The sequence below is a fragment of the Lissotriton helveticus genome, chromosome 9 (assembly GCF_964261635.1).
Source record: "Lissotriton helveticus chromosome 9, aLisHel1.1, whole genome shotgun sequence".
In the NCBI taxonomy this organism is placed as follows: domain Eukaryota; kingdom Metazoa; phylum Chordata; class Amphibia; order Caudata; family Salamandridae; genus Lissotriton; species Lissotriton helveticus.
This window is the reverse complement of record NC_136070.1, coordinates 444,101,233-444,127,638: the sequence shown is the minus strand read 5'-3', so window position 1 is coordinate 444,127,638 and position 26,406 is coordinate 444,101,233. Positions and strand designations below refer to the sequence as shown.

General features: G+C 39.7%; 1 protein-coding gene across 2 annotated transcripts in view; it reads right to left on the bottom strand.

The window, feature by feature from the left end:
- The window catches only part of TDRD9 (tudor domain containing 9), a 2,642,469-nt gene that overhangs the window by 1,207,046 nt on the left and 1,409,017 nt on the right, over positions 1–26,406 (bottom strand). For both annotated transcript variants that reach the window (XM_078660267.1, XM_078660268.1), the window contains one exon: positions 227–280. In XM_078660267.1, coding sequence (XP_078516393.1) covers positions 227–280 — 54 coding nt within the window. The remainder of the gene's footprint in view (positions 1–226; positions 281–26,406) is intronic.

Genomic DNA, 26,406 nt, shown 5'->3' with positions numbered 1-26,406 from the left:
AATGTTTAGGAAGAGCCAACAACTTAAACGGATCCAGCATGCCTGTAATAAAGATTGTTAGACAACCTAGATTGTCTAAGTCGTCTACATTCTCCTTCCTTAACAGCGACATAAATACCTCAGTACTTAATAGTAAGCCAGCTGAAACATGCATGAAACAACCTGAACAGTTCATCACTTTTAAATGGAATGGATCACAGATTTAAAAGTAAACTTTTGAACCTACCTCACGTATTCTCTTTATCTGAAAGTAGTTTGCTCTTCCCCACTCCAATTCATCCTAATAAGGTAAAGCAAAAATGGATGAGAAAAAAGTATATCATTTCAAATTAAGCACTCAAAATACCCACAAATAACGAGAAACAAGTAAATTGTACGATTTTCCAAAATATAGTAATTAAAGCACATCAATGTCAAAAAAAATTATTTAATGTGAAGATTAGCCAATCCTCATTTTTTAAAATGGGCAAAATATCATGAATTCGCTAAATTTCTTGTCATTACACCTAGGCAAAAGTTTTCTTAATTTTCACCTACCAGATACTAGTACAAAAACAAAATGTATAAAGGTAGTAGAGACATAGTGCATTTTCTGTTCTCTTGCATTGTTTTTGACGTTTTTGCCTTCAGACAATATTACGCCATACTGTATGGGGCGCCAGGCTGCAATACATTCACACAGACAGAGGACTTTCTATCCACCCTGACATATCCGAGACTCACGTCGGCAGCCCAGAAAGGCCTCACAGGGTCCATCACGCAGGCTGAGATCAGGGTCGCCATGAAGGGACTTCCAGGTAATAAAACCCCTGGCATTGAATTTTATACTACGTATGCAGAGTCCCTAGTGCCCAAACTGGAGCTCCTCTGTAAAACAGCGAGGGAAAAGGGCTCACTACCGCTCACCACAGCGCAGGCACTGGTTGTATCGCTCCCGAAGATGGGACGTGATCCGACAGATTTGGCCATTTATCGCCCGTTGCCATTATTAGCGACGGAATATAAAGTATTAAGTAAGGTATTGGCCAACAGATTATTGCCCTCTCTGCCTAAACTAGTCCATATAGACCAGACTGGGTATCTGCCAATGCGCTGCACATAACTAAATATTAGAAAACTGCACTATCTCATGACGGAAGCTCCAAATAGGTACCCACACGCGGGCTGTACTTCTTTAGATCTCAAACAAGCTTTTGATTCAATCAAATGGGAATATATGTTTAAGGCGCTGGGAAAATGTGGGATCCCGGAGGGATATATTACCTGGCTGCGCCTACGATATACGGCCCCCACAGCACATGCCTGTACTGGTGGCCATATCTCAGCAGAATATTCTATACATAGGGGAGCTAGGAAGGGCTGCCCCCTGCCGCCTCATATTCATACTGGGCCTAGAAGCATTGGCTATCAAAATGCACAAAGATCATATTGACAGAGGTATACAGACAGGGAATACGATGCACCTTTTCTCGGCATACGCTGATGACATTATTCTGTATTTCCAAGATCTCCGTCTGCCCCTGGCCCAAATATATGAGACATTCCATCACTTGCATCCTTGTCGGGCCTGACAATTAACGTTGCGAAATCACATGCTTTTTTCTTCACAGACCACGCAGCGATCCCAGATATCGACTTCGGAGATAATAGACTTCAGGTGGCTCCGCACACATTGAAGTACCTAGGTATACAGGTCTACGGGACACATGCAGATATGTTAGATGGTAATTTGAACAGAGCAATCCGCAATTTGCGCTCCAGTATCACTTTCTGGGAATATATGATTATACCACGATTTCAATTACCACGCATGGCTTTACCACGCGAATTTTACATCGCAAGTGGCTTTACCACGCTGGTATTTACAACGTAGGATTTTACTACGCCTAGAAACGTCTTACCTGCACGTCTTTCTCTACGAGCCCTTACTTCCATCCTCCATTGAAACAAGCGTCAAAACACGTATACCAAAATAAAAAAAGGACTGCTTTTTTGACGTACACGGCACGTCTTTGGGGGAGGCTCTTTCCTTTTTCTTTTAAATTTATGTTCGTTTTTTTTTTTTAAGTAACCTGCTTGTTATTTTTTGGGGGGGAGACCCCCCCCAGCCCCCCCCCGAGCCCCCCCCCCTCTGCCCCCCAAGCCCACGCAGAACGACTTGAAGGAATACCACGTCTCCCCCCCAGCCCGTGGTAAAGACGTCGTGGAAGGCACCCTGCGTGGAAGGCACCCTGCGTGGTAAGTGTCACGTGGTAAACGTTAGTAGTTGTAATGCCTTCGTGGTAAATGATGTTTCCCTATCTGGGAAACTGGTAGACAACGGATACTTTTGAGGAAATTACAAGTGGGTACACGCATGGGGGGCTTAGGCATCCCGGACTTGCGGGCGTATTATTATGCATGTCAATTACAGTGGTTATCATATTGAACGGCTGGGCGCAATTTACAAGAAATTGGATACACGGAGGCGGACATAGATAGCGGTGCCTTACATGCCCTGTTGCTGCCTGGTGGTACGCTCCCGAGGGATCTTCCCCCATTACTAAGTACGGCACTCCGATGCTGGAAAGCATCGCTGCAGTATGCACATGCCCCCCCCCCCCCTTGCATATGCGGGTAACATTCCGCTGCAGGGGATCCCACTGGCGGCAGGCAGGCTCACAAAGCGTAAGTCAACACCCTGGCTGGATGTGGGGATTAGCACAGCGGCAGACCTATTCGTAGATGGGACGTTACTAGACCATGACACCCTTGTTAACGTGACCGGGGCCCAACACATTTATATCTGACACATGCTGCACTGCTTCAATATATCAAAACACATTGGGCCCCACAGAGACAAGAGCCTCCCATACATGAGCTGGTCAAGCTGGTTTACTATATGGGAAGAGGCAGACACCTCATTAGATGGCTCTATACAGGCCTCAGCATACATACAAGAATCACTTTGGACGCACTACGGATGGCATGGACTGAGGACATAGACAGGGAATTGACAGATAAGGAATGGGCAGAGAAAACATCGAGGAATGCGAAGTTTAAATGTATTCAGACTATGGTATTGCACCGAGCCTACCTCACTACGCATAGATTGGACAGAATGTTCCCCCTGACGCAGCATTATTGTCCGAGATGTTTGCTAGAAAGGGCGGAACTACTTCACATGCTATGGACATGTCAGGCAATACGGGGTATTGGGACAACGTTAGACAAATAACAGGTGAGGCTGTACACCAAGAGAAAAAAAACACAGTGGAGGAGTGCATTCTAGGTTTGCATACACAAGTGCTAAAACAAAGAACAATACCGCTTTATAGACCTGCCGATTATCTTGGCTATCCGGGCCCTCGCCCTGAGGTGGAAATCCCCCCCAAAAAACAGCCATATCAACCTGCCATACAGAGCTGCTGCGCTGGGGTAGTGCTGAAAGAGCCGTGCTGCGCAGAGGGGAACTTGGAGGATTACACAAGACACCTATAGCGTTAGAATGGGACGTTATGCTCGAGGCCATACAATCAGCTGACATCACATAAGAACCAGTGGGATGCATACAATGGAATACATATTGGGACACCCCATAGCTCACATTGGAACATAGATGGTAGTTTTTTACAGAAATGTATAGACTCGTAATAAGACGATGACACCTAATATGGGTAATGTGAAATTGTTTGTAAATGCACTTGGGACTGGGGGGAGGGGTGGGGTTTGTTGGGGAGGGGTGAGCTGGGACTATGTTTCTTGGGATGATCCTACCGAGCATAGCCGAGAATTGAAACTTAAGTGGACATAGAAAGAACATGGATATTTGTGATACTACAAGAATTTTATCTGTACCACCGTTCTAGAAGTACAAAGAGCATGTTCTGTGTTTCTTTGTTGCGATAGGTGAAGGCTATATGTGATATATAACATGACGATGCGATATAAATAATATATAAAATCAATAAAAATGTGTTTCTTTCTCCTATTGCTCTCTGCCTTTTGCTTGTTTTTGTGACTTCCCAGGTTCCTGTTTTTGTCTCTTGCACTGCTTGTGCTTCATTTTTCCTGCTCTTTTTCTCCCCAGCACTCCATACCTTTTTTTCTGCATTCCTACATGCTCCCCCTCTTGCTTCCCATGCCCCTCTCTGCCCCCAAACATCACCCCCTTCACTACTCGCCCTCTCAGGACCTATTTAAAGGCCTTGACGCGGCAAGCAACAGGAACCCTGCTCCTCCTCTGACCCACCGCTACTTCCCCACATTCCTCCACTCACTCAACCCTGGCTGACACGCGCCACACGGCTTCTGCACCACAAAACACAAGATAGAGGGAGCTTGCCAATGCACCTCCTGCAAGCTCTCATGCACTCACTCACTCCCACACCAACACCTAGTACCCCAACTCACTCACACAAACCAAATACCAACTCACACAAACCAACCACTACCCACACAGCATGCCACACTTGCACGTAAGCCACTCAACTCCTGATCACTCACCAAAAAATGCTGTAGAAATATGGGACCTTCTGCATGACCACACCCCAGACCTGTTCCTCCTCACGGAAACATGGCTGAAACCATCCTCCACATCCAAATTGCCAAAGCCATACTTTCAGGCTAAAAAGATTGTCAGATAGGACCATCAGAATAGGCACGTAGGCAGAGTAACCATTATTTCCATGAACAGTCGGAGGTGCACCAACTACCGGGTACATGAAGCACCTCACTTTCAAGCTCTACATCTCTGCATACTTCTCCCTAGGCAGAACGCTCATAAACAGACCACCAAGACCCGGCAATAATTTTTCCCGCAATATCATGGCACCTCTTATCGACTCCAGCACTGTCATCCTCCTAAGTTTTTCTCATCCATCAAGAACACCACAGTTAACAAGTCAGCCTCCGTGGCCTGGACAGACCACGCCCTCATCTGCTTCAACATACCCATACCACACCCACCACCGGTCTCCCTCCACGGAATCCACCTGGAAAAACACTTCAGAGGAGGACTAGGCCACTGCCCCCTCTGCACACTGGCCCCGAGCACAGAAACAGCTTACCAGAAACCATCAAAAACTTCCATAAGGTGCATCACTGAATATGAGAACACCCTGGATCTCCTCAAACGCAACAAAAGAGCAAGAACCCGACCACAGGTTGGCTGGTACACAGAGGAACTCAGACTACTTAAGTGCCACTGCAAGCAACTAGAGTGCAAGTGGAGAACAAACAAAGACTCCACTGACAAAGAGGTCTTCAAATCTGCCCTAAAATGCTACCATCATCAGATACGAAACACCAAGCGTACAGATCCGCAGACAATATTGAAGCCAGCACAAAGAGCAGCAAGAAAATCTTTGCCATCATCATAGAATTCACCATGCCTCTGGCTCCCTCCAGCAACATCACCCCATCTCAAGACCTCTGCAACAAACTCTCAGAATTCTTCTGTGACACAATCACCTCCATAGTTAGCAATTTTTAACCTCCAGCCTAACTAGTTACCCTAGCAACACAACTTCCCACCACGGCCGAAGAACACATTCTGAACTAGTAAAGGGACAAAATATCAAGTTGTAAATATCAGGAGACAGATATTGAGAAAAAAAAATGGGATGCAAATTATTGTTGCCAAGAATTTATTTTTAGGCAAGTAATGTCCTTGTTAATAATTTCATTGTTGTAAATATCGTTATCAATAATATAGTTGAAAAGAATGTAGTTTTTTAACTAATTGGATAGGTTTTAGTTTATATATTAATTTTATGTGTTAGCATGGTTTGTACAATTGTTATTCCTATTGTAAAATATAGTTTCTAAAGATTTAGAATTTCGAATGGAATTGTAAATAGTAATTTATAGTGCTGCAACGGAAATGCGGGGGGGATCGGTTGGTAAGTTAATCATGGAATAATTAATAATTATTAAGTATAATTGATATTCATTATGAATATTATGTAATGCTGATTTATTATGTTTATATTTTAGGTGCAGGTTGCTACGTTTGTAGGGGTATAGGGTGGGAAGTTAATTTGGTAATAACTAACAATTTGTAGTTTATTATTTATTTATTTTTGTTAAAAGGTTTTAAAGTTTATGCAGGTTCCTGTTTTTCCCCCGACCCTATGATTAAGATGCATGACATCGAAACGGGTCAGGGACTGCTAATTGGTTGGGAAGGTGAGCCGGTTTGGAAATTAAAGTTCAGTTGAACTTCTTTCGTGTGGAGTGCGTCTTTGAACACTGGGGCAACTTTGGGATCTGTGTTACACGGCAGTTCCGGCCGTGGAAGATTGCACCGCCTGGCTGACTGGAATACAGGTCTAGGAGGCTGGGAGGGAATGGCAGCCTGATTCCAGCACACAAGGAACTGTCATTAGCAAACCGGAGCATTTTCCTGAGGCCCACCGGAGGGCTATAAATACTGTGTTTAACATTTGGGGAGTAAAAATGTGGGCAGATACTTGGACCCAACTGGAGGGGTAACATTTCAGACTACAGAACCCAGCAGACCGCTCCCTGGAGGGTGGTTGCGAACATGGTAGAAAAGAGACTGTTATCTACTCCAGGTTTGTGTTTTTTCCCCCGACCCTATGATTAAGATGCAGGGCATTGAAACGCTTCAGGGACTTCTAATTGGTTGGGAATGTGAGCCGGTTTGGAAATTAAAGTACAGTTGAACTTCTTTCGTGTGGAGTGCATCTTTGAGCACAGGGGCAACTTTGGGACTTGTTTTACAAGGCAGCTCCGGCGGTGGAAGATTGCACCACCAGGCTGACTTGAATACAGGTCTGTGGGGCTGCAAGGGAATGGCAGCCTGATTCCAGCACATGAAGAACTGTCATTAGCAAACCGGAGCATTTCCCTGAGGCCCACCGGAGGGCTATAAATACTGTGTTTAACATTTGGGGAGTAAAAATTTGGGCAGGTACTTGGACCCAACTGGAGGGGTAACATTTCAGACTACAGAACCCAGCAGACCGCTCCCTGGAGGGTGGTTGCGAACATGGGAGAAAAGAGACTGTAATCTACTCCAGGTTTCTGTTTTTTCCCCCGACTCTATGATTAAGATGCATGGCATCGAAACACGTCATAACTGCTTCTTGCTTCGGAAAGTGAGCCGGTTTGAAAATTAAGGTTCAGTTGAACTTCTTTTGTGTGGAGTATGTCTTTGAGCACAGGGGCAACTTTGGGATATGTATATATATATATATATATATATGCACAAGTTAGTACTTGTATAACGATATATCTGTATGAGACATTAGTTAGTGATAGATTCCTTACCTTAGAATATCCCCAGGCGTCAGACTGGACCAGGAATTGCTTGCGTAGCAGTACCCATGCGTGTCAGTAGGCGTCGTCTGTGGCTCCGCGTCCGTCGTCGGCGCCGAGATGACGTCGTCGGAGTACTTAGACGCCGCCTCCGCGTGCTGACGTGGAAAGGGGATGACCTTAACCCTAGATATTGGTTCGCTGAACGGGGAGGATGGGTGGGTCGGTAAGGAATCTATCACTAACTAATGTCTCTTACAGATATATCGTTACACAGGTAGTAACTTGTACATCTGAAAGAGACACGTTAGTGATAGATTCCTTACCTTAGAATAGATACCCCAGCAATACCAACCCCGGTGGTGGGTCGGCGAACCAACAATCACACCAATTCCTGATGCAATCAAACTGAGGCAAAGAATGACGGCATAGAGAGTGGAGTCAGACCTTCGCTCTGCATTAAACATCATATGTAGTGCCTGAAAGCGCACTATGAAGAGAAATCTACATGACAAAATAAGGAGGGCGTACAGATCGGGCTAATACATGGGTCGTGTTAAAAATTTTAAAAATGTAAAAAGGAGTAAGATATAAGGAAAAAGTCTAAAAATTTTAATTAATAAATGGGTTAAAACCGGTATTCACACATATTATAAATACCTTTTGCACGCAGGTGGCCATATTTAATAGATATATTTAAAAAAAACATCTTTTGTACATATAAGTTGAATTGAGCAATCGGAGCAAACCACAATTCCCAGAATGCACTATGTATATACAAAAACCACCACTAGTCACATAATGTTCTGATAATGTTTTTATTGGTTGAATTGTTTGTTTTCCAAACTGAACCGTGAATAAGCTATCAGGGATAGCGAAACGCGTCGGTTTGTCTCCTCAATCTTGGATATATTTGAAATAAAATAATTGGGGAATGGAAAAGCCTGTGAGTGCGTTATTCAAAAGTAATTCGTGAGAATTCAAAACGTGGGGTCCATACAGGACTTGATTGTGTGCTTTCCGCACCACACTTCCCATAATACACAGTCTCATTTGAGCCTCCCATTGGTGGGTGTGTCATCTGGAAAATGGAGAAGTGGGTTAGCGGTTGCACACACCGCTTCCGTTAAAGCCCCTGAAGAGAAGCATATGGAGCTTCGAAAGGCGTAGGCAGATCCATTACGGAGCGGCATCTACAAGCGGATCCCCGTCCTCACCTACACATAAATCAAGCTGCTGCTCGTGTGCTACTCAAAGGTGGACAACCTTGGAGCGAATATATATATATATATATTCACCTGAAAAAACCATATGTTTCAGGCCTTATATAGTTAGGAATTAGCATTTAAAAAACCTTTAAAATTCACTCAAAAAACTATAAGTTTTAGGGGTGTTATAGTTAGCTGGACATTTCACTCATACAAAACCATTGAAATTGCTCCTATATAGTTAGTTGTATTAACCATATTTCGCGCACCCGCAATCCACTGCTGATGATGTCACATATTACATCATTCATGACATGGTCAGTGACATCACTGATTACATCTCAAATGACATCACTGATGACAACACTCAATGGAGTTATGAATTATTTTACTAATAAACCTACTGATGCCCCCTCCTTAGTGGGAATGAAGATACCTCTGCTCATGTTTGCGGACGATACGCTCTTAATATCCAAAACTCGCCAGGGGCTGCAGAAGGCTCTGGCGCAGTTTGAGCTGTTCTGCCGCGAGCATGAGCTAGAGGTTAATGTGGGGAAGACGACGTTTATGGTGTTGAGGGGGTCAAGACCAATAAAAGCAAGTGTATTTATGGGAGGCACCCCTCTTGAACAAACACCCATCTTCACTTACCTGGGTGTGACTTTTAGTGAGACATTGAGCTGGAAGCCCCAAATTTACTTGTTTTCCCTCAAACATGCCCAATTAGGAGGGGCCTTACTTAGGGAGCACAAAAGATCCCTCACGAAAACACTGGCTCCACTTATTAAAATTTACAGTTCAAAAATTTTACCAGCAGTATTGTATGGAGCTGAGTTGCGGGGTTTTAGTAATGTGGATGCCCTGAAAATTGGCCGAAACAAATTTTTAAGATCGGCAGTGGGTTTACCACAATCTTACCCCCGTATACCCATGTTTTATGACCTAGGTTGCCAGCCTGTAGAGGACATAATCCAGTACAGACCGCTGGCGTTTTGGCGACGCGTGTGGACTGTACCCAAACTGTCGTTGTACGCAAAGGGTCTGTTAGAGATTATAAAACTAAGGGGCTCCCATAAGATTGCTTGGCTCGATGGAGTCAAATCATTGCTACTTGGAATGGGGATGGGAGAGCTGTGGTTCAACCCCGAAACTGAGATATTCCCCCCCAAAAAGGTAATGAAAGAACAATACTGGAAGTGGATAACATGCAGACGTCACTCTAGTGTAGCTGTTGGTTCTCTTACTGCTAGCTTTCTAAATGCCAAAGATAATTGCCTCTTGGAGGACTACTGGGGCAAAATATCAAAGAGTTTAGATCGTAAGCTCTTTTACCAATTTAGAGCTGGTTCTCTGCCCGTAAGAGGATTAACCAAATCCTGGGGCGGGGGGGCGGGGGGGGGCAATAGCAAATGTTTGTCTTGTGTTGACCAGGATGAAACATTAGACCATTTTCTCTTTGTCTGTCCGTTGTACTGTGCTCAGAGGCGGAAGTGGCTGCGTCCAGTATGCTGTCTGTTGGGTACAAGATCTGCTCTAACAGCTAGTAGAATCTTGAAAACTGACACTTCCAATGTAGTAGTGACTAGGGTAGCCAAATATATTAGTTGGGCATGGATCATCCGGTGTAGGGTTGCCCGAGGCTGTTCCCTTGCGCTTCGGGTGGAGAATAGTTTTTCGCTCTAGCACCATTGTGTCACCTGTTTTTATTAGCATTCATTGTAAAGTCTTTTCTGGATTTAATACTTTTTTATTTATGTTCATATATTTATTACTAGCAACGGATTTTATTGAATGGATTTTATGGTGATAATATAATTGGGATGTTTTTATTAATGAAATTGTATCATTTGTATGCAAGTATGTCTTTTATGATGAAAATAGAATAAAGACTTTTTTGAAATTGAAATTGACAACAGGATACCGACATAACTTGAAGGAAATAAGAACGCCCTGAAGAAGTTCTGTTGTACAGAACGAAACGCGTCAGCTGGCTGTGGTACATAAACTTAAGGAAAATAAAAGCATTTGAATATACACCAAGATTCAGCGCTTCAATAAGGACTCTAAGTGATATAATTTGATTGAACTTATTGTGCAAGTGGTGCTGTGCCAAACTTTGGAATATTCTACACTACTCTCTACTACTTACTCTCTACTACTCCACTACTCTCTAATACTCACTCTCTACTACTCATTCTTAACTACTCTACTACTCTCTCTACTACTCACTCCCTACTACTCACTATCTACTACTCTCTACTACTCACTCTCTACTACTCTCTACTCTCTACTACTCACTACTCTCTACTACTCACTCTCTACTACTCTCTCTATTACTCTCTCTACTACTCTCTACTACTCACTCTCTACTACTCTCTCTCTACTACTCACTCTCTACTACTCACTCTCTACTACTCACTCTCTACTACTCACTCTCTACTACTCACTCTCTACTACTCACTCTCTACTACTCTCTACTACTCTCTACTACTACTCACTCTACTACTCACTCTACTACTCACTCTCTACTATTCTCTCTCTCTGCTACTCACTCTCTACTACTCACTCTCTACTACTCACTCCCTGCTACTCACTATCTACTACTCTCTACTACTCACTCTCTACTACTCTCTACTCTCTACTACTCACTCTCTACTATTCACTCTATTCACTCTACTATTCACTCTACTACTCACTCTACTACTCACTCTCTGCTACTCTCTCTACTGCTCTCTACTACTCTCTACTACTCACTCTCTACTCTATTACTCACTCTCTTCTTTCTACCTCTCTACCTCTCTCTACTTCTTTCTCTACTAGTCTCTACCTCTCTACCTCTACACCTCTACCTCTCTCTACACGCACACATATACACATATATATGCATATGCATTTATGTATGTGTATATATATATATACATATATATATATACATACATATATAAACATATATAATCTGCATATCTATATAAATACAAATATACATGCATGCATACATATACATATATGCATACATATGCATGTTATTTACATGAAAGTTTTAAAAACACTAATAAAAGCAAAGCTAAAAAGCCACCTCATTACAAACAGAATGGCTTTAACTTAAACGAGGGCGAGATCTATTGCATTTTCAATGCTTGTTTACTTTGGTTCCATCAAGAAGGCATTCAGATGTGTCACACATTTGCCATAAATTCTGAATGTTAGCTCATTAGATCGCAGTAGTAAAGCGACTGCTCACCAGGGAAGTCTGCTGCTAATCATACTTTCTATGGCAAAATGAACCCCCTCATTTTGTTCCTTTTTAAATTAAATGTTTTCAGACTTACCACTTCATTCCAATAAAGATGGCTTCTGGTGTGCCATAATTTTGTCATAAGTAAGACTGTTAGCGCTCTAGTTGTTCTTTAGAACACTCTGGGACATTCTGTCATTGGGCTATACTTGGGCTACATCTGGTTGATATTTGGGCTACATTTGGGCTCTTTTGTCTCTGGTGGCCATCTTGGAAGACTGCATTTCAGAATTTTGTAATGAAATAGAAGAGGATTTGGGAAGTCACTCAAAATGTGCCCTAATTTTTCTTTCTGCAGCACTAATCATACTTTCTATGGCAAAATATACCCCCTCATTTTGTTCCTTTTTAAATTAAATGTTTTAAGAGTTACCACTTTATTCCAATCAAGTTGGCTTCAGGTGTGTCATACCTTTGTAATAAGTAAGACTGTTAGCGCTCTAGTTGTTCTTTAGAACACTCTAGGAGGCTGCAGTAGAACACAAAGGAATCAACTGACAGTCTCTGTCCTTGTTGGATGTACATGTTTTACTGAGAATGTCAGACTTCATTCTCACATGACTGAGAAAGATAATGTGAATTTACAGAAAATATGCTAAGTTTAGCTTATAGAAAAGCATGTAGATAATCGTTTTCTTTCAAACATGATTCATGATATCCCAGCAGAAGGCTTTTTCACATGGTAAAATCACATGGTAAAATCACATTAGAGCACACCACAATTCCTAAAATGAGTATGGTACCATCAACAAATGATTTATAATGTAACTAAAGTCCTAAAACCCTCTATTAACTACAATGCTTTTTAATGAGATGCTATCATGTATATTGGTCCCAAGAGGGCTGCCAACACTTCTTGGATGAAGTGCTGACAGCCAATCAGATCTCACGATGAGATGTGTGGTTAGGCTCCGCCCAGATATATATGTGTTTTTGAAGTTAACTTTCATAAAAACCACTGGAGCAATTTTCACCAAATATAGCAAAGGCACTTCTGCGTACCAGTCCCTACAATTTTGCCAAGTTTGGTGTAATTCCGTTAAGCGGTTCGGGCTGTAGCCTTGTCAGAACGTCCTATGGAAATTAACATGGGGAAAACACGTTTTGGGACCCCCCTTTTTTCTCAGCCCCCACTTCACGAATCTCCCCGAAACTTTCAGGGAAGGAGCGAAGCGGAGCTGGCCAACATTTGGGAAAATTACACGCAAATTCCTCAATTGGCGCCAAAGTTATTCCCAATAGAATGTTGCGGATTTCCTATGGTAGCTAGGTCCTAACTATATATACCTACTGGCTATCGCCAGTAGGATGGATGGATGGATGGATGGATGGATGGATAGATGGATATGGATATATATATATATATATATATATATATATATATATATATATATATATATATATAGGATGGATGGATGGATGGATATGGATATATATATATATATATTACCACAGTTTCTTCTTTCCACATGACGTAGATCAAAGGACACGGCACAGCAACAGATAGTTTTAGCGTTCTTTTATTCACACACCAGTGCAAAAGTAACGTGCATCAAAAAAGGACGGTCTTACGCGTTTCGGCTCCTGCCTTCCACTGGACCATAGAGTCCCTAGGTCTAGACCTTGTTTAAATAGTGTTAATAGTGTAAGTACCCTCTACCATTTCCATGGTCAACTAGACCAACCCACCCAGCATTGTATATACATGGCCAGTACATGTTAAAGGTATATACAACAATATCTACAATCAACGTAAAGTACTCTATTGATAATCCAGAACTATACATTCAAAAATAAAGTATTTACACTGTTGTTCTTTTATACATATTGGTGTTTCTAAATTGATGTAAAGTACCATGAATCAATCGAACCGTTAATTATAAATAAAGCATTGACAACAAAATTTTACAATCAGTTCCATCTCTATCTAAGCATTTATGGTATTAATTCATACTCATTCAATGGATTATTCAGAGATTGAGGACTAAGTTAATTCAGGGTAAGTTATAGCCTTGAAATCATATGATAATACTTTTGCAAGCTTTGCGGGGGAACAAATTATTAGGTTATATAGAGATTTGGAAGCTGCTGTAATAGTCTAAAATGGAATAAAGTATCATGTAGACATTGAAGCCAAGACTTAGTAATGCATATTATCATTCTCTTGGTATAACGCAACCTTTCATCTGTAATTATATGCATTATTCTGGCAACTCTTTCTCATGCAGCTACCCCAATTTATTGTGAAGTCACAATCTCCTTTGAGTTCCTCATTTTCTCCTAGTATTATCATATGTTCTATACATCACTTTGTCCTATAGTTCCTATCCACCATATATGCTAATAGAATCTTTTTGGTTTAAACGGTTCTCATTTCAAAAAATCCACAACATGTACACATCCCAGCTTCATCTAGATGGTTCTTATATGATTCCCTTGGAATACTACACATTCAAATGGCAGCATCATTCTACTGTTGTTTTGATCAGTTCACAAGTGTACATACAGTTCAGCATCCAAGTTATGACCAAAAGGTGCCTCAGTCCCCATGTTCAGAATCATTCGCGACTCTAGGCGTCTCAACATTTGTAGTTGGTCGCCACCCCTCTCCGGGAGTTTGCACAGTTTGATTCCCGAATATTTTAGAAGGGAAATGTCACTCTGGTGATGTTGAGCAAAGTGTGTGGCCATTGGGTAGCACGGGTCCTTGTTTTTTATTGCCCTTAGATGTTGCAATATCCTTAATTTAAGTTTGTTTATGGTGCTCCCGATGTAGTATTTGCCGCAAGGACATTGAAGTCGATAAACCACACATTTGGACTCGCATGTAATATGGTCATATATGATTTCTTTTCTGCCATTCTGTAGTATATAATGTTTGATATTTTCCCCATGCTCACAGGCTTTACATTTGTGGCATTTCCAGAAGCCAGGTGTTGTCAGCCAATTCTGTTTTCTCTCCTTACGTGGTTCTAAATGACTTTGTGTCAAAATGTCTCTTAAGGAAGAGGTTTTTCTGTATGTTATGCTTGGATTTGCTGTCAGGCTCTCATTCAAGGTTTTGTCCAGACGAAGAATTGGCCAATGCTTTTTGTAGGCTTTCTTCATTTGTGTGCTTTGGTTATCATACTCCACAATGAGTCTGGTTGTTCCACTGCTCTGGTCTGTTTTCTGTTCTTGATCTCTTTTTAATTTCTTATTCTTAGGGGTTAGTAGTTCTTCTCTCATCTTCAGGTGCATATGATTTTTTGCGGTGTTGATCACTTCCATTGGGTACCCTCTTTCGAGGAATCTGAGGCCCAGATTTTCTATTTCTTCATTCAGGTCGTCTTCCTCAGAACAATTCCTTTTTACCCTTAACATTTGTCCGTAAGGGATACTCCATTTTAGTCTGGTTGGATGCCCACTATTAGCGTGCAAAATGCTATTGCATGCTGTTGGTTTTCTGTGGATTTTGGAGCAGAGTTTGTTGTTCTTAATGAATATTTCCACATCAAGGAATATCAGAGAATGGGTGCTAGTCATAGGTGTGAATTTCAGACTGTATCTGTTTTTATCCAAGGTTTCAATGAATATTTTCAGCGAGTTCTCATCTCCGTCCCAAATGACGAACAAGTCGTCAATGAAACGACACCACATTTTGATTTTCGGCCCATCCGGGTTTTCTTGATCTCTCTTGATCACCTCAGTCTCCCAAGCCCCCATCAGGATGTTCGCATATGTGGGAGCAAATGATGTCCCCATTGCTGTCCCCTGTTTCTGGAGATATATGTCTCCTAGGAACAGGAAGTCATTGTGTGTCAGGCAGTATTGGAGCATATCCAGTAGCATATTTGAATGTTCTAGAAAGTTCACAGATCGTGTCTTGAGGACTTCTTTCACAGCCTCAATGCCATCCTCATGGCGTATTGATGTATAAAGCGATGTGACATCGATTGTTGCCATTTGATAGGTTGACTTCCATTCACAGATTGATATTCTTTGCAAAAAATCCATTGTGTCCCTTAGAAAGGATGGTAGGTTGGTCACATAGTGCATCAAGAAGATATCTATAAATCTTGAGGTGGCTTCTAGTAGAGACCCTATCGAGCTCACGATGGGTCTCCCTGGTGGTTGGTCTAGTGACTTATGGATTTTTGGTAGGAAATATATGGTGGCCATAATCGGGTTGTTCGTTTTCAAGTAGTTATACTCGTCGAAGTCTAGAAGACCCCTATCTTTCCAGGTTAACAACTTTGAGTGATATTCATTCGTCCATATTTCCAATGGATTTGTACTTAGCTTTTCATAGTGTTCCTGGATGAGGAGTTGTCGGTTTGCTTCTTCAATGTAATCTGCAACATTTTGAATAACGAGGTTGCCCCCTTTGTCTGAGGCTTTTATGATTATAGACCCATCATTTTTCAAGTCCATCATTGCTTTTTGTTCTTCTAGAGAGAGATTTTGTTTTCCACTCTGTCCATTTCTTGTGGATTTGTCTGAAATTTTCATTATTTCCTCCACCATAAGTTCTTGAAATAAATCGACTTTATTCCCAGGAGGGAGTTGTGGACAGAATCTGGAGGCTCTTTTCAGTCCACTGTTTCCACCTAAGTTGGTATGTAGGCCAATGTTTTCACAGAAATTAATTTCCATTTCAGAGGTGATTGTGTTATCCTTTGGCTGTTGGAGGGTGTTTCTTTAATAGAAGTTAAAGTTATCATGGCAGTTAAGTCCTTCTGTGTAACTGCTGTTAGTTGGTTGGTATCAGGGGCAAATGTTCTCTTGTCGTTGTTATATCGCGTTTTTTCAGCAAAGTGTTTTTTAAGTTTCACCTTCCTGCAAAATCTATAGAGGTCAATGCGAGCATTTGGTACATTCATAGTCTTTGTCGGGCAAAAAGAGAGACCCTTATTTAGGAGTTTTAGGTGGCTGTCCGATAGTTGTTTATTAGATAGGTTTACCACTATGTTGGGCACGGACAATCATTTCTTCACCTTTATTTTGGCTTTCCTTTGCCTCGCTTTGGTTTTACTTCTTTTTCCACCCCTCCTGGTTTTTGGTTTGTCGGGGGTTTCTTCGGTGGACGTTGTTCTCTTCCCCAAGTGTTGGCTCTGCCTCTTCCTCTCTGTCGCGTTATCATGTGCGCTAGTTTGATCTCCCCCTGAAAATCCAAAGGGGTTACATTCAGTTCTCCTTCAACTGAGCTCACCTCGGAGCTGTCTACATCTTCCGCGGGATCAGTGGCTCTGTCCATGTTTTTGTCCATAGCAACATGGCTCCTAAGTGTGTCGTATTTTCTGGCGAAGGTGTAAATTCGGCCATTCATATAATCCAATCTGTCTCTCATGAACTTGTTGGCCTTCCTTTGTTCTACCTCCATCTCATGCTATATATATATAACCAAATTCTGGTGCTTCGCCAGTCACGCTCACGGGTGGGTCGAGTAGGGCTCCCGGTCACCCACTATCTTCACCAAAGTACTCCATTCAATCGAACAGACGTCTCAGACACTCGAAAGATTGCTGTGCACGTAATATTTAATCAGCAGGAAAATATATATATAAAACATAGGTTTCAGGGGTATTAGTTAGCTGGACATTTCACTCATACAAAACCATTGAAATTCCTCCGTTATAGTTAGTTGTACTAAGTATAACTCGCATGCCCGCAATCCACTGCTGCTGTCACATATTACATCATTCATGACATGGTCAGTGACATCACTGATGACCTCATCCAGTGAATGTGGTTTGGTTTGTTATTTATATAATTATTATATATAGGAATCTGCATTGAGACTGAGTGGATGTAGAAGTGTCTGGATGGAGGATTTAAAGTGTCTCACTAAATATATGGGATAGTGATTTAACTGTGTGAATATTTGTTTCACTCTGTGTCTTGTTGTGTAAACTACTGCATAAGTTGGTTACTAGGTATGTGAAACTCTATATTAGTTTTTAATAGTTAAGATAGTATTTGTATGAGAGAGTAAATGTGTGTGTAGTGGATGGAAGGTGTGCAACTGTCTAAAGATTTGTAAATAGTTGATTAAGTACATATATGAGGTTAAGACTGTATGTGAAAACAGTTGTTTTGGGTGAGTGAATCTCTTTATGGGTGTGTTGATGAGTAAATGTATTTCTCAATGATATATGTCCAACAAAGTAGAAATATAAAAGGCAATGTATGTGACAGTTGTTGTATATAAATAAGTATACATAAGACTCAGTGATTGTATGAGTGACTATCGAAAACTGTACACTTGTAACAGTGATTTTATAACACACTATGTATGAGTTATGATCTATATGAATAAAGTGTTTTTTGTATAAGTGTGTAGCTTAGTAAATGTAAGTATGATCAATTGTTTGCATAAGTGGGTAGGATGACTGCATATGTAAATAGTGGTGTGCAATGTCGATGTAGGTGTATAAGTATATTTAATAGTGTTCTATTGATCTTTGTTAGCATGTATGAGCGAATCTTTAGGCAAGTGTTTAGATGTGTGTGTAGGTCTAGGAATCATTGAGTGGGCTTTTAGAAAGTTGTATTGGTGTGTCAATCCATTCGAATATGGTACTCTGTATTTTACAGTGAGTGTTCAAAGGTTATACTAGTGTATGATGAGGTTATCTGATTGTCACATGCATAATGTCATCAGTGATTTCATCAGTGATGTCATTTGAGATGTCATCAGTGATGTCTTCAGTGATGTCACTGATCATGTCATGAATGATGTCATATGTGAAATCATCAGCAGTGGATTGCGGGCGCGCGAGTTATACTTAGTACAACTAACTAGAACGGAGGAATTTCAATGGTTTTGTGAATCTATGACATAATATCGACAGACAGAATATCGACACAAAAATATCGAAATCAAAAATATCGAAGTTATATCTACATAATGGTAAGTACAAAAATATCGAAAAAATAATATCGTTGTACAAAAATATCGAAATTAAAAATATCGTTTTTTTAAAATCTATTAATAATAATTTAAAATTAATTTAAAAATACATATCATTTTACAAATATTAAATAAAAACATTAAAACATATTTAAAAAATTATAACTAATACCTATACATTTAAAATAAATTTAAAATTCTACATATCCATTTATAAATATACTTACTCCACATATTACAACAGTAGAAAAAGCGTTGGATAGCGTAAGGGTTTAAATTACTATTCCCACTCCAGAGGATGCAACAGTAGGGAAAGCGTTGGATAGCGTAGGGGTAAAAATTACTATTCCCACTCCAGAGAGTGCAACAGTAGGGAAAGCGTTGGATAGCGTAGGGGTTTAAATTACTATTCCCACTCCAGACAGTACAACAGTAGGGAAAGCGTTGGATAGCGTAGGGGTTTAAATTACTATTCCCACTACAGAGAGTGCAACAGTAGGGAAAGCGTTGGATAGCGTAGGGGTCAAAATTACTATTCCCAGCCCAGAGGGTGCAACAGTAGGGAAAGCGTTGGATAGCGTAGGGGTAAAAATTACTATTCCCACTCCAGAGAGTGCAACAGTAGGGAAAACGTTGGATAGCGTAGGGGTTAAATTACTATTCCCACTCCAGAGGGTGCAACAGTAGGGAAAGAGTTGGATAGGGTAGGGGTAAAAATTACTATTTCCACTCCAGAGAGTGCAACAGTAGAGAAAGCGTTGGATAGCGTAGGGGTAAAAATTACTATTCCCACTCCAGAGGATGCAACAGTAGGGAAAGCGTTGGATAGCGTTGGGGTAAAAATTACTATTCCCACTCCAGAGGGTGCAACAGTAGGGAAAGCGTTGGATAGCGTAGAGATCAAAATTACTATTCCCACTCCAGAGGGTGCAACAGTAGGGAAAGCGTTGGATAGCGTAGGGGTCAAAATTACTATTCTCACTCCAGAGGGTGCAACAGTAGGGAAAGCGTTGGATAGCGTAGGGGTAAAAATTACTATTCCCACTCCAGAGGGTGCAACAGTAGGGAAAGCGTTGGATAGCGTAGGGCTAAAAATTACTATTCCCACTCCAGAGGGTGCAACAGTAGGGAAAACGTTGGATAGCGTAGGGGTAAAAATTACTATTCCCACTCCAGAGGGTGCAACAGTAGGGAAAGCGTTGGATAGCGTAGGGGTAAAAATTACTATTCCCACTCCAGAGGGTGCAACAGTAGGGAAAGCGTTGGATAGCGTAGTGGTAAAAATTACTATTCTCACTCCAGAGGGTGCAACAGTAGGGAAAGCGTTGGATAGCGTAGGGGTAAAAATTACTATTCCCACTCCAGAGGGTGCAAAAGTAGGGAAAGCGTTGGATTGCGTAGGGTTTAAATTACTTCCCACACTACTCCCCCTGTAACACCCAACACACTAAACATTATAAAAAAACACAATTAATAAAAGTTTCAATTAATCAATTAATAACAATAAATATTATTACATTAATGTAAGTAAGTATAAATGAACTAATTAACACTTATTAATTACCAATTAATTAACAATAAATACCAATAAATAAATACAATCTCTTAAATTAATTACATGTAATTATATAACACCCTACTCCCCTATAAACACACAACCCACTACACATAAATAAATAAAATCATTTAATCACTTAATAATTACCAATTAATTATTAATTAACAATATCAAAAGATTATAAATTAAAAATATTAACACATTAACTCTAATTAATTTAATTTACTACTTAATATTATTTAATTACAAATTAATTATTAATTAACAATAACACTAAATTAAATATATTAGCACAATAAATATATTTAATGTAATTAACTAATTAATATTATTTAATTACCAATTAATTATTAATTAATAATAAATTAAATATCTTAGCACATTAAATCTAATTAATGTAATTAACTAATTAGTCTTAATTACCAATTAATTATTAATTAAAAATATTTAAAAATATATATTAATTAATTAATTACTATTAAATTACTTCCCACCCTATTCCCCTATAAACCCACAACCCGCTCTAATGCTAAAACGCAAAATGTTAACAAAATTACTAATTTTCAAACATACATTTCTAAACATATTTAGCAAACATATAAACAACATAATAACATACATAACACTAAACAACAAAATTTCGATATTACTAACATACATACCTTAAAATCGATATTCTGTCTATCGATATTATGGCACATCGATATACTATACCATCGATATTTAAACATCGATATTGTATATCGATATTTTAATTTCGATATTTTGTCTGACTACCGGTTTTGTATGAGTGAAATGTCCGGCTAACTATAACACCCCTGAAACCTATGTTTCTTTCAGTGAATTTCTATGTTTTTTTAATGATAATCCCGAACTATAACCTGCCTTTAACCTATGTTTTTTTCAGTGAATTTCTAAGGTTTTTAAAATGTCAATATCCATTCTATGTTTTTTTTAATGATAATCCCGCTTTTGGCCGCCATGTGTGTGGCAGGGTATGCTCAGACGTGAGTCTCTTGCTCACTTTGCCACTAGATTCAAGCAAGCCGGGCTGAAGACGGCTGGAATGCCAGAAACCGGTCCTCGGAAGCTTGTTTCCGGTCCAGGGAAGACATGGCTTGGCAGTTCGGGCTGGACTGTTCCCATGAGGCACAGGGTCAGACTGATTTGCATATAGCCATGTCTGAACTGGGGTGGCAGAGTGGGCTAAAGAACGGTGATGGATTAAACCCAGATCTTTTGACTGGGTGGGAGTGTTTGATTGATTCAGATGCTCCGTCCATCACCACCCTCTTTTGTACCGCATATGTGACATCATCAGCAGTGGATTGCGGGCGCGCGAGTTATACTTAGTACAACTAACTAGAACCGAGGAATTTCAATGGTTTTGTATGAGTGAAATATCCGGCTAACTATAACACCCCTGAAACCTATGTTTCTTTCAGTGAATTTCTAAGGTTTTTTTAATGATAATCCCGAACTATAACCTGCCTTTAACCTATGTTTTTTTCAGTGAATTTCTAAGGTTTTTTAAATGTCAATATCCAACTACAATACCCCTATAACCTATAGTGTTTGTTAAGTAAAATTTAAAAACATGTGTATACTTTTTATAGTAAAAACAAACTTAACAGTAGTGTTTTATATAACTTATAATTATACCTCCTGGTTTTATGGTATTCATTTTTTGGACATTTCCATCTATATTTATCCATATTTTTTTTAATAATTGTAGGTGTATTTACCCATATATATTTCGGGTTTTGTAAAAAAATAAATCTGAAATTAGCATATTTCCACATTTATTTTACTGATAAATATGCGCTCGTGGCTGTAAGACTGACCGTTTTCACTCATGTAAACACTTTTAGATGAGAAACTATACACAACCTTCATATTAAAATGTGCAAGTTTTCTTATACGAGGATATATATTGATCTTTAAGGCTCTATACTAAAAGTCTTGTATTGTTTTTACCCTTTTACTTTTAGAACGACAGACCTATTTGGCCTACTACTCATCATTGACAGCATTTACAAACGCTCAAAAAAGAACCCAATTTCCGTATTTATCCACACTTTAAAATAAATACAGAGAGGAAAATAAATACTTTTCTGTCTGTATTTATCTGTAAAAATCAGTAAAAACATAAATCAAGGAGCCCTACTTATAATTTAAGAATATTTTCAACGTAATTAGCAGTAATTAACAAATAGGTGTGGTAAAAGTTTGACGCAGCACCTATAATACCGGACTTTCAAGAACAGCGTTCACAGTTAGATTCCAAAGTCCATCAACATCTTAGCCCACCACTATCTCCCTGTAGGTAACACCTTGCTTAATCTTCCCAACGCCCCAAGCGCCGGCACACCTTTCCGGGGGTAGCTTTACGCTTTACAAATGCTGGTATTTTAATAATTAAAAAGTATAGTGATAACAAATATTTTTTTATGTCTTCTATTTAGATGTTTTTAATCATGAGAATGCAAAGGACACAGTTTACTGAGTAACACTTTTTAAACTCTCCAACGTTCGTAGATAATAATGACCTTATAAGTGTTACTATGGAAATCAAAACCTTTACAGCGCCACAATTTGTAACTTTTCCCAATACGTGCACAAGTAAAACAGTTAAAACGTGAGCACATGTGAACTGTAAAACGTGACATCTACATAGGCGGAGCCGAATCTTCCTTCCATACACTACTAAACAACCAAAAACTTTATAAACCACACCTATTGTGCGATTAGTTTCGTTTTTTGCGAGTTATTTCTGCGTCGCCAATCTGTGATGCAGGTTCAATTTTATAACATCGGATTCTTGTTTTGTGTCAACAAACATATTTTGGAGTTGTAAGTTGTTTCATTATGGCATAGTAGATAGTTATAATTTGTGGCTATTTGTCAATATTTAAACATTTATATCTAGAAAAAAAGAGTTATTGCATGTTTTCTCTTTTTCTCTGTAACGTTAGCAGCTTGTTTTCAAAAACAGGGCGATTACAACAAACATTGCTCCTTTTCTGGCTCCTTTCAGCTTATATAGTGTGACTTTCTATATTATAATATTGACACTGTACTTCGCTTCAGAGGTGCTGGTGACCCGTCGGCGCAAACCCTAAACATTTACAATCAACGTCACCACCTTCCAGTTGTTAGTGTGTTTTACCCTAGGGATCATATACTGGTAATGTATATTATAATATTAACAGTTATGCTGATCTCAGTGGAGTTCATGACCCGTCGGCACAAAGAGCAAAGATATATAAGCAACTCCACCAGCTTCTGGTTTTTAGTCTGTTCCCCCCTTTTGATCATATACTGTGAATATATATATATTATAATTTTCACAGTCATCATCTCAGGGGAGTTTATGACCCGTCGCCACGAAGATCAAACTTTTTGACCTCCCGGAGAAAAGAAGCTCAGAAAATAATTACCGCTCAAAAGAATTTCGTATGGATGTTCTGTTAAATAGATGACTTTATTTTCCCTTTCTTTTTACTATAACAATGGTATCAATCGTTATTTTGTAATAGATTGTCCTATTGTTACAGAAGAGGAATAGGAGATTTTTTGGCGCCACCTGTGATACAGCTTACGAAACATTAGAACCTACTTGATCAGATATTTCTTTTAGGGAGCATATTTTACGAAATTGCAGAATAAAAAATATAGCTTTCATATATACTTTGTTACTTTAAATATTTGATAAACCCTACGTTTCTGAATGTTATTTTCCAATTTCTATTCTTCTCATTTGCGGTTCCTATTCATCTTCTCCCTAAAGAAAATATAGGACCAGTTCTGTATATTATATTAGTACTGTCCTATATATTCTTAAGTGAGTATGTGATTTGTTAGCGGAACAGTGTGCGACCTCTAAGCATTACGACAGAACGTTCCTGAATTCTACAGAATACAAATTTGAAAAATAATAATTCATACATTTCTATGTAATATGAAGTCACTTGTATTTAACTTGTTCTCCTGATCTCAGATAATGTAGTGAGGGAGTGTTTGTTGTAGCACTTCTATTCTACTTTATCTAAAAGTAACTGATGCCCTCTTACATTATCAAGAATATGGGGAAACACTTTTACAAACTATAGCAGAAAAAAGGAGGGTATGGCGAGGGTTAACTGATATTTTATTAAATTCCATTTTTAATTGCCATCCTTTTCATATATGCAGCGTTAGTTTCTGAAGTAACTTTATTTGTATTTGCTAAAAAAAACTGTTTCAAACCTAGACTGAAATTTTTGCTGCGCAACCACACCTCCCCATCAGAAAAGTAAACACCACATTATAAGTAAATAGTGCTCCTGGGAAGTATCCCACCCGCAAACTTGATTAAAAAAAAACACTGCAAGACACTGTCATTTTTCCGCCGTGATTTGTACACCACACAGCAATAATATAACTGGCCCTTAAAACATATAAAAACTATTTTTACCTTCAGAATCCCTGTCCACCTCCTTGTGACCACTATACAGAGTTAATAGTGTTCCTAACCTCCCCTCTACTACTTTCTTTTCCCATACTCCTTTGGAAGTGCGTCACAAAATCACTGACAAAAGTGAACCGTTCCCACCCAATAAGGAGCAAACTTGTGCTCGAAACACTATAGCCAATAAAATGTCCATGTTGTTCCGCAGAGGAGTAAGGAATGACTGCCAAAACCTCTACTTGTAATGCTTCATAGCCAATGAACATTAAGCTTTGTAAGGTCTCGCTTGGAACACGTTACCCAATGAAATGTCCCTAATACTCCGCGAAGAGGGAAGGAATCACTGACAACACTTCTACTTTCAACAGTTTACAGCCAATCAACATTAAGCTTGGGAAAGTCCTCCTTGCAGCACGTCAGCAAATCAGATGTCCCTCCTACTCCACAGAGTGGAAGTGAATGGCTGGCAACACTTCTACTTTCAATAGTTCGCAACCAACCAACATAAAGCTCAGGAAAGTCCTCCTTACAACATGTAAGCCACTTAGATGTCCTCGCTACTCTCCGGAGCAGAAGTGAAGTGCAGAAAACACTTCTACTTTCAATAGTTTGCACCCAATGAACTTTAAGCTTGTTGTTGGAACACCTTAGCCAATTAAACGTTAAATTTGTTCCACGCACACATACAGAACACGCCATCCTACCTATTGATACATTTCCTGTAACAAAGTGACTATATCCATAACAAAAGTGAACACTGCCTAATAAATAAACTTTATTCCACATTATATTAAAGAAAAGCCGCAATAAGCCACATTGTTGTTTTCCGATATAATTTCCACAGCCTACTGCACCCCCCTCCCAACATGAGTGAAGCACCGGGACTGTGAGGGCCCCAGCGAACCCGTGCTATTATTTTTATTATATTTTCCACTGACTTCTTCTACGACTAACGGTTCCTACAGAAAACATTTAAAACTCCAGCAGAGTAACTGTTTCGATTACCAACATTGTGTGGTGAACGTCTAACCTCTGTGCTCATTTAACTGTTCCATGAACTGTTACTATGGTAACAGGCAGTAAGCAGTTTGGGGGTAGGATGAAAAAGTACTGGCTGCACAGAAACCGTTATATTTACCCAGGATCCTCTACATAACAGAAAGGAAAGCAAAGTAAGACAACACTGTGTAGCAGATTTACAAGCCCCTTGAGCCACTTTCGCGTCACTTTTCTCATCTTAAAAATAATGCAACAGTAACGCAATGAACTTGTAAATCTGCCCCTATGCACATTACGAGCAAAAGAAGTACACAACTCTTTCAATTCTTTATCGATCACAATTAGACAGTGTTGCTTCACGATTCACAATGCACTTCAATAAATACTTCGTGCCTATTTAAATGGGAGACGGGATTGTCGACATTACAAAACTTAGAGGCATATTTACAAACACGGCATTAAAATTGTTGTCGCTTTAACGGCAGCAAACTACAACAAAAACGGCAAAAATGGACTTCAAAATCCTTTGTTATATTACTAGAAGATTTTTTTCAACATTGCTGTTTGCTATGCAACAGTGAGAGCTAACCCCAGGGCTATAAAATAAATGGTGTCTATCCCCGGGACACTGCTGTTTCCTATGAGAGGGTGGGAGTCTCGCGGCTCCCGCCTCCCATAGCAAAGTTGGTTTGGATTTTGAAAGAGAGAGCAGGGAAATCTGTTCTCTCTTTCAACATCCAA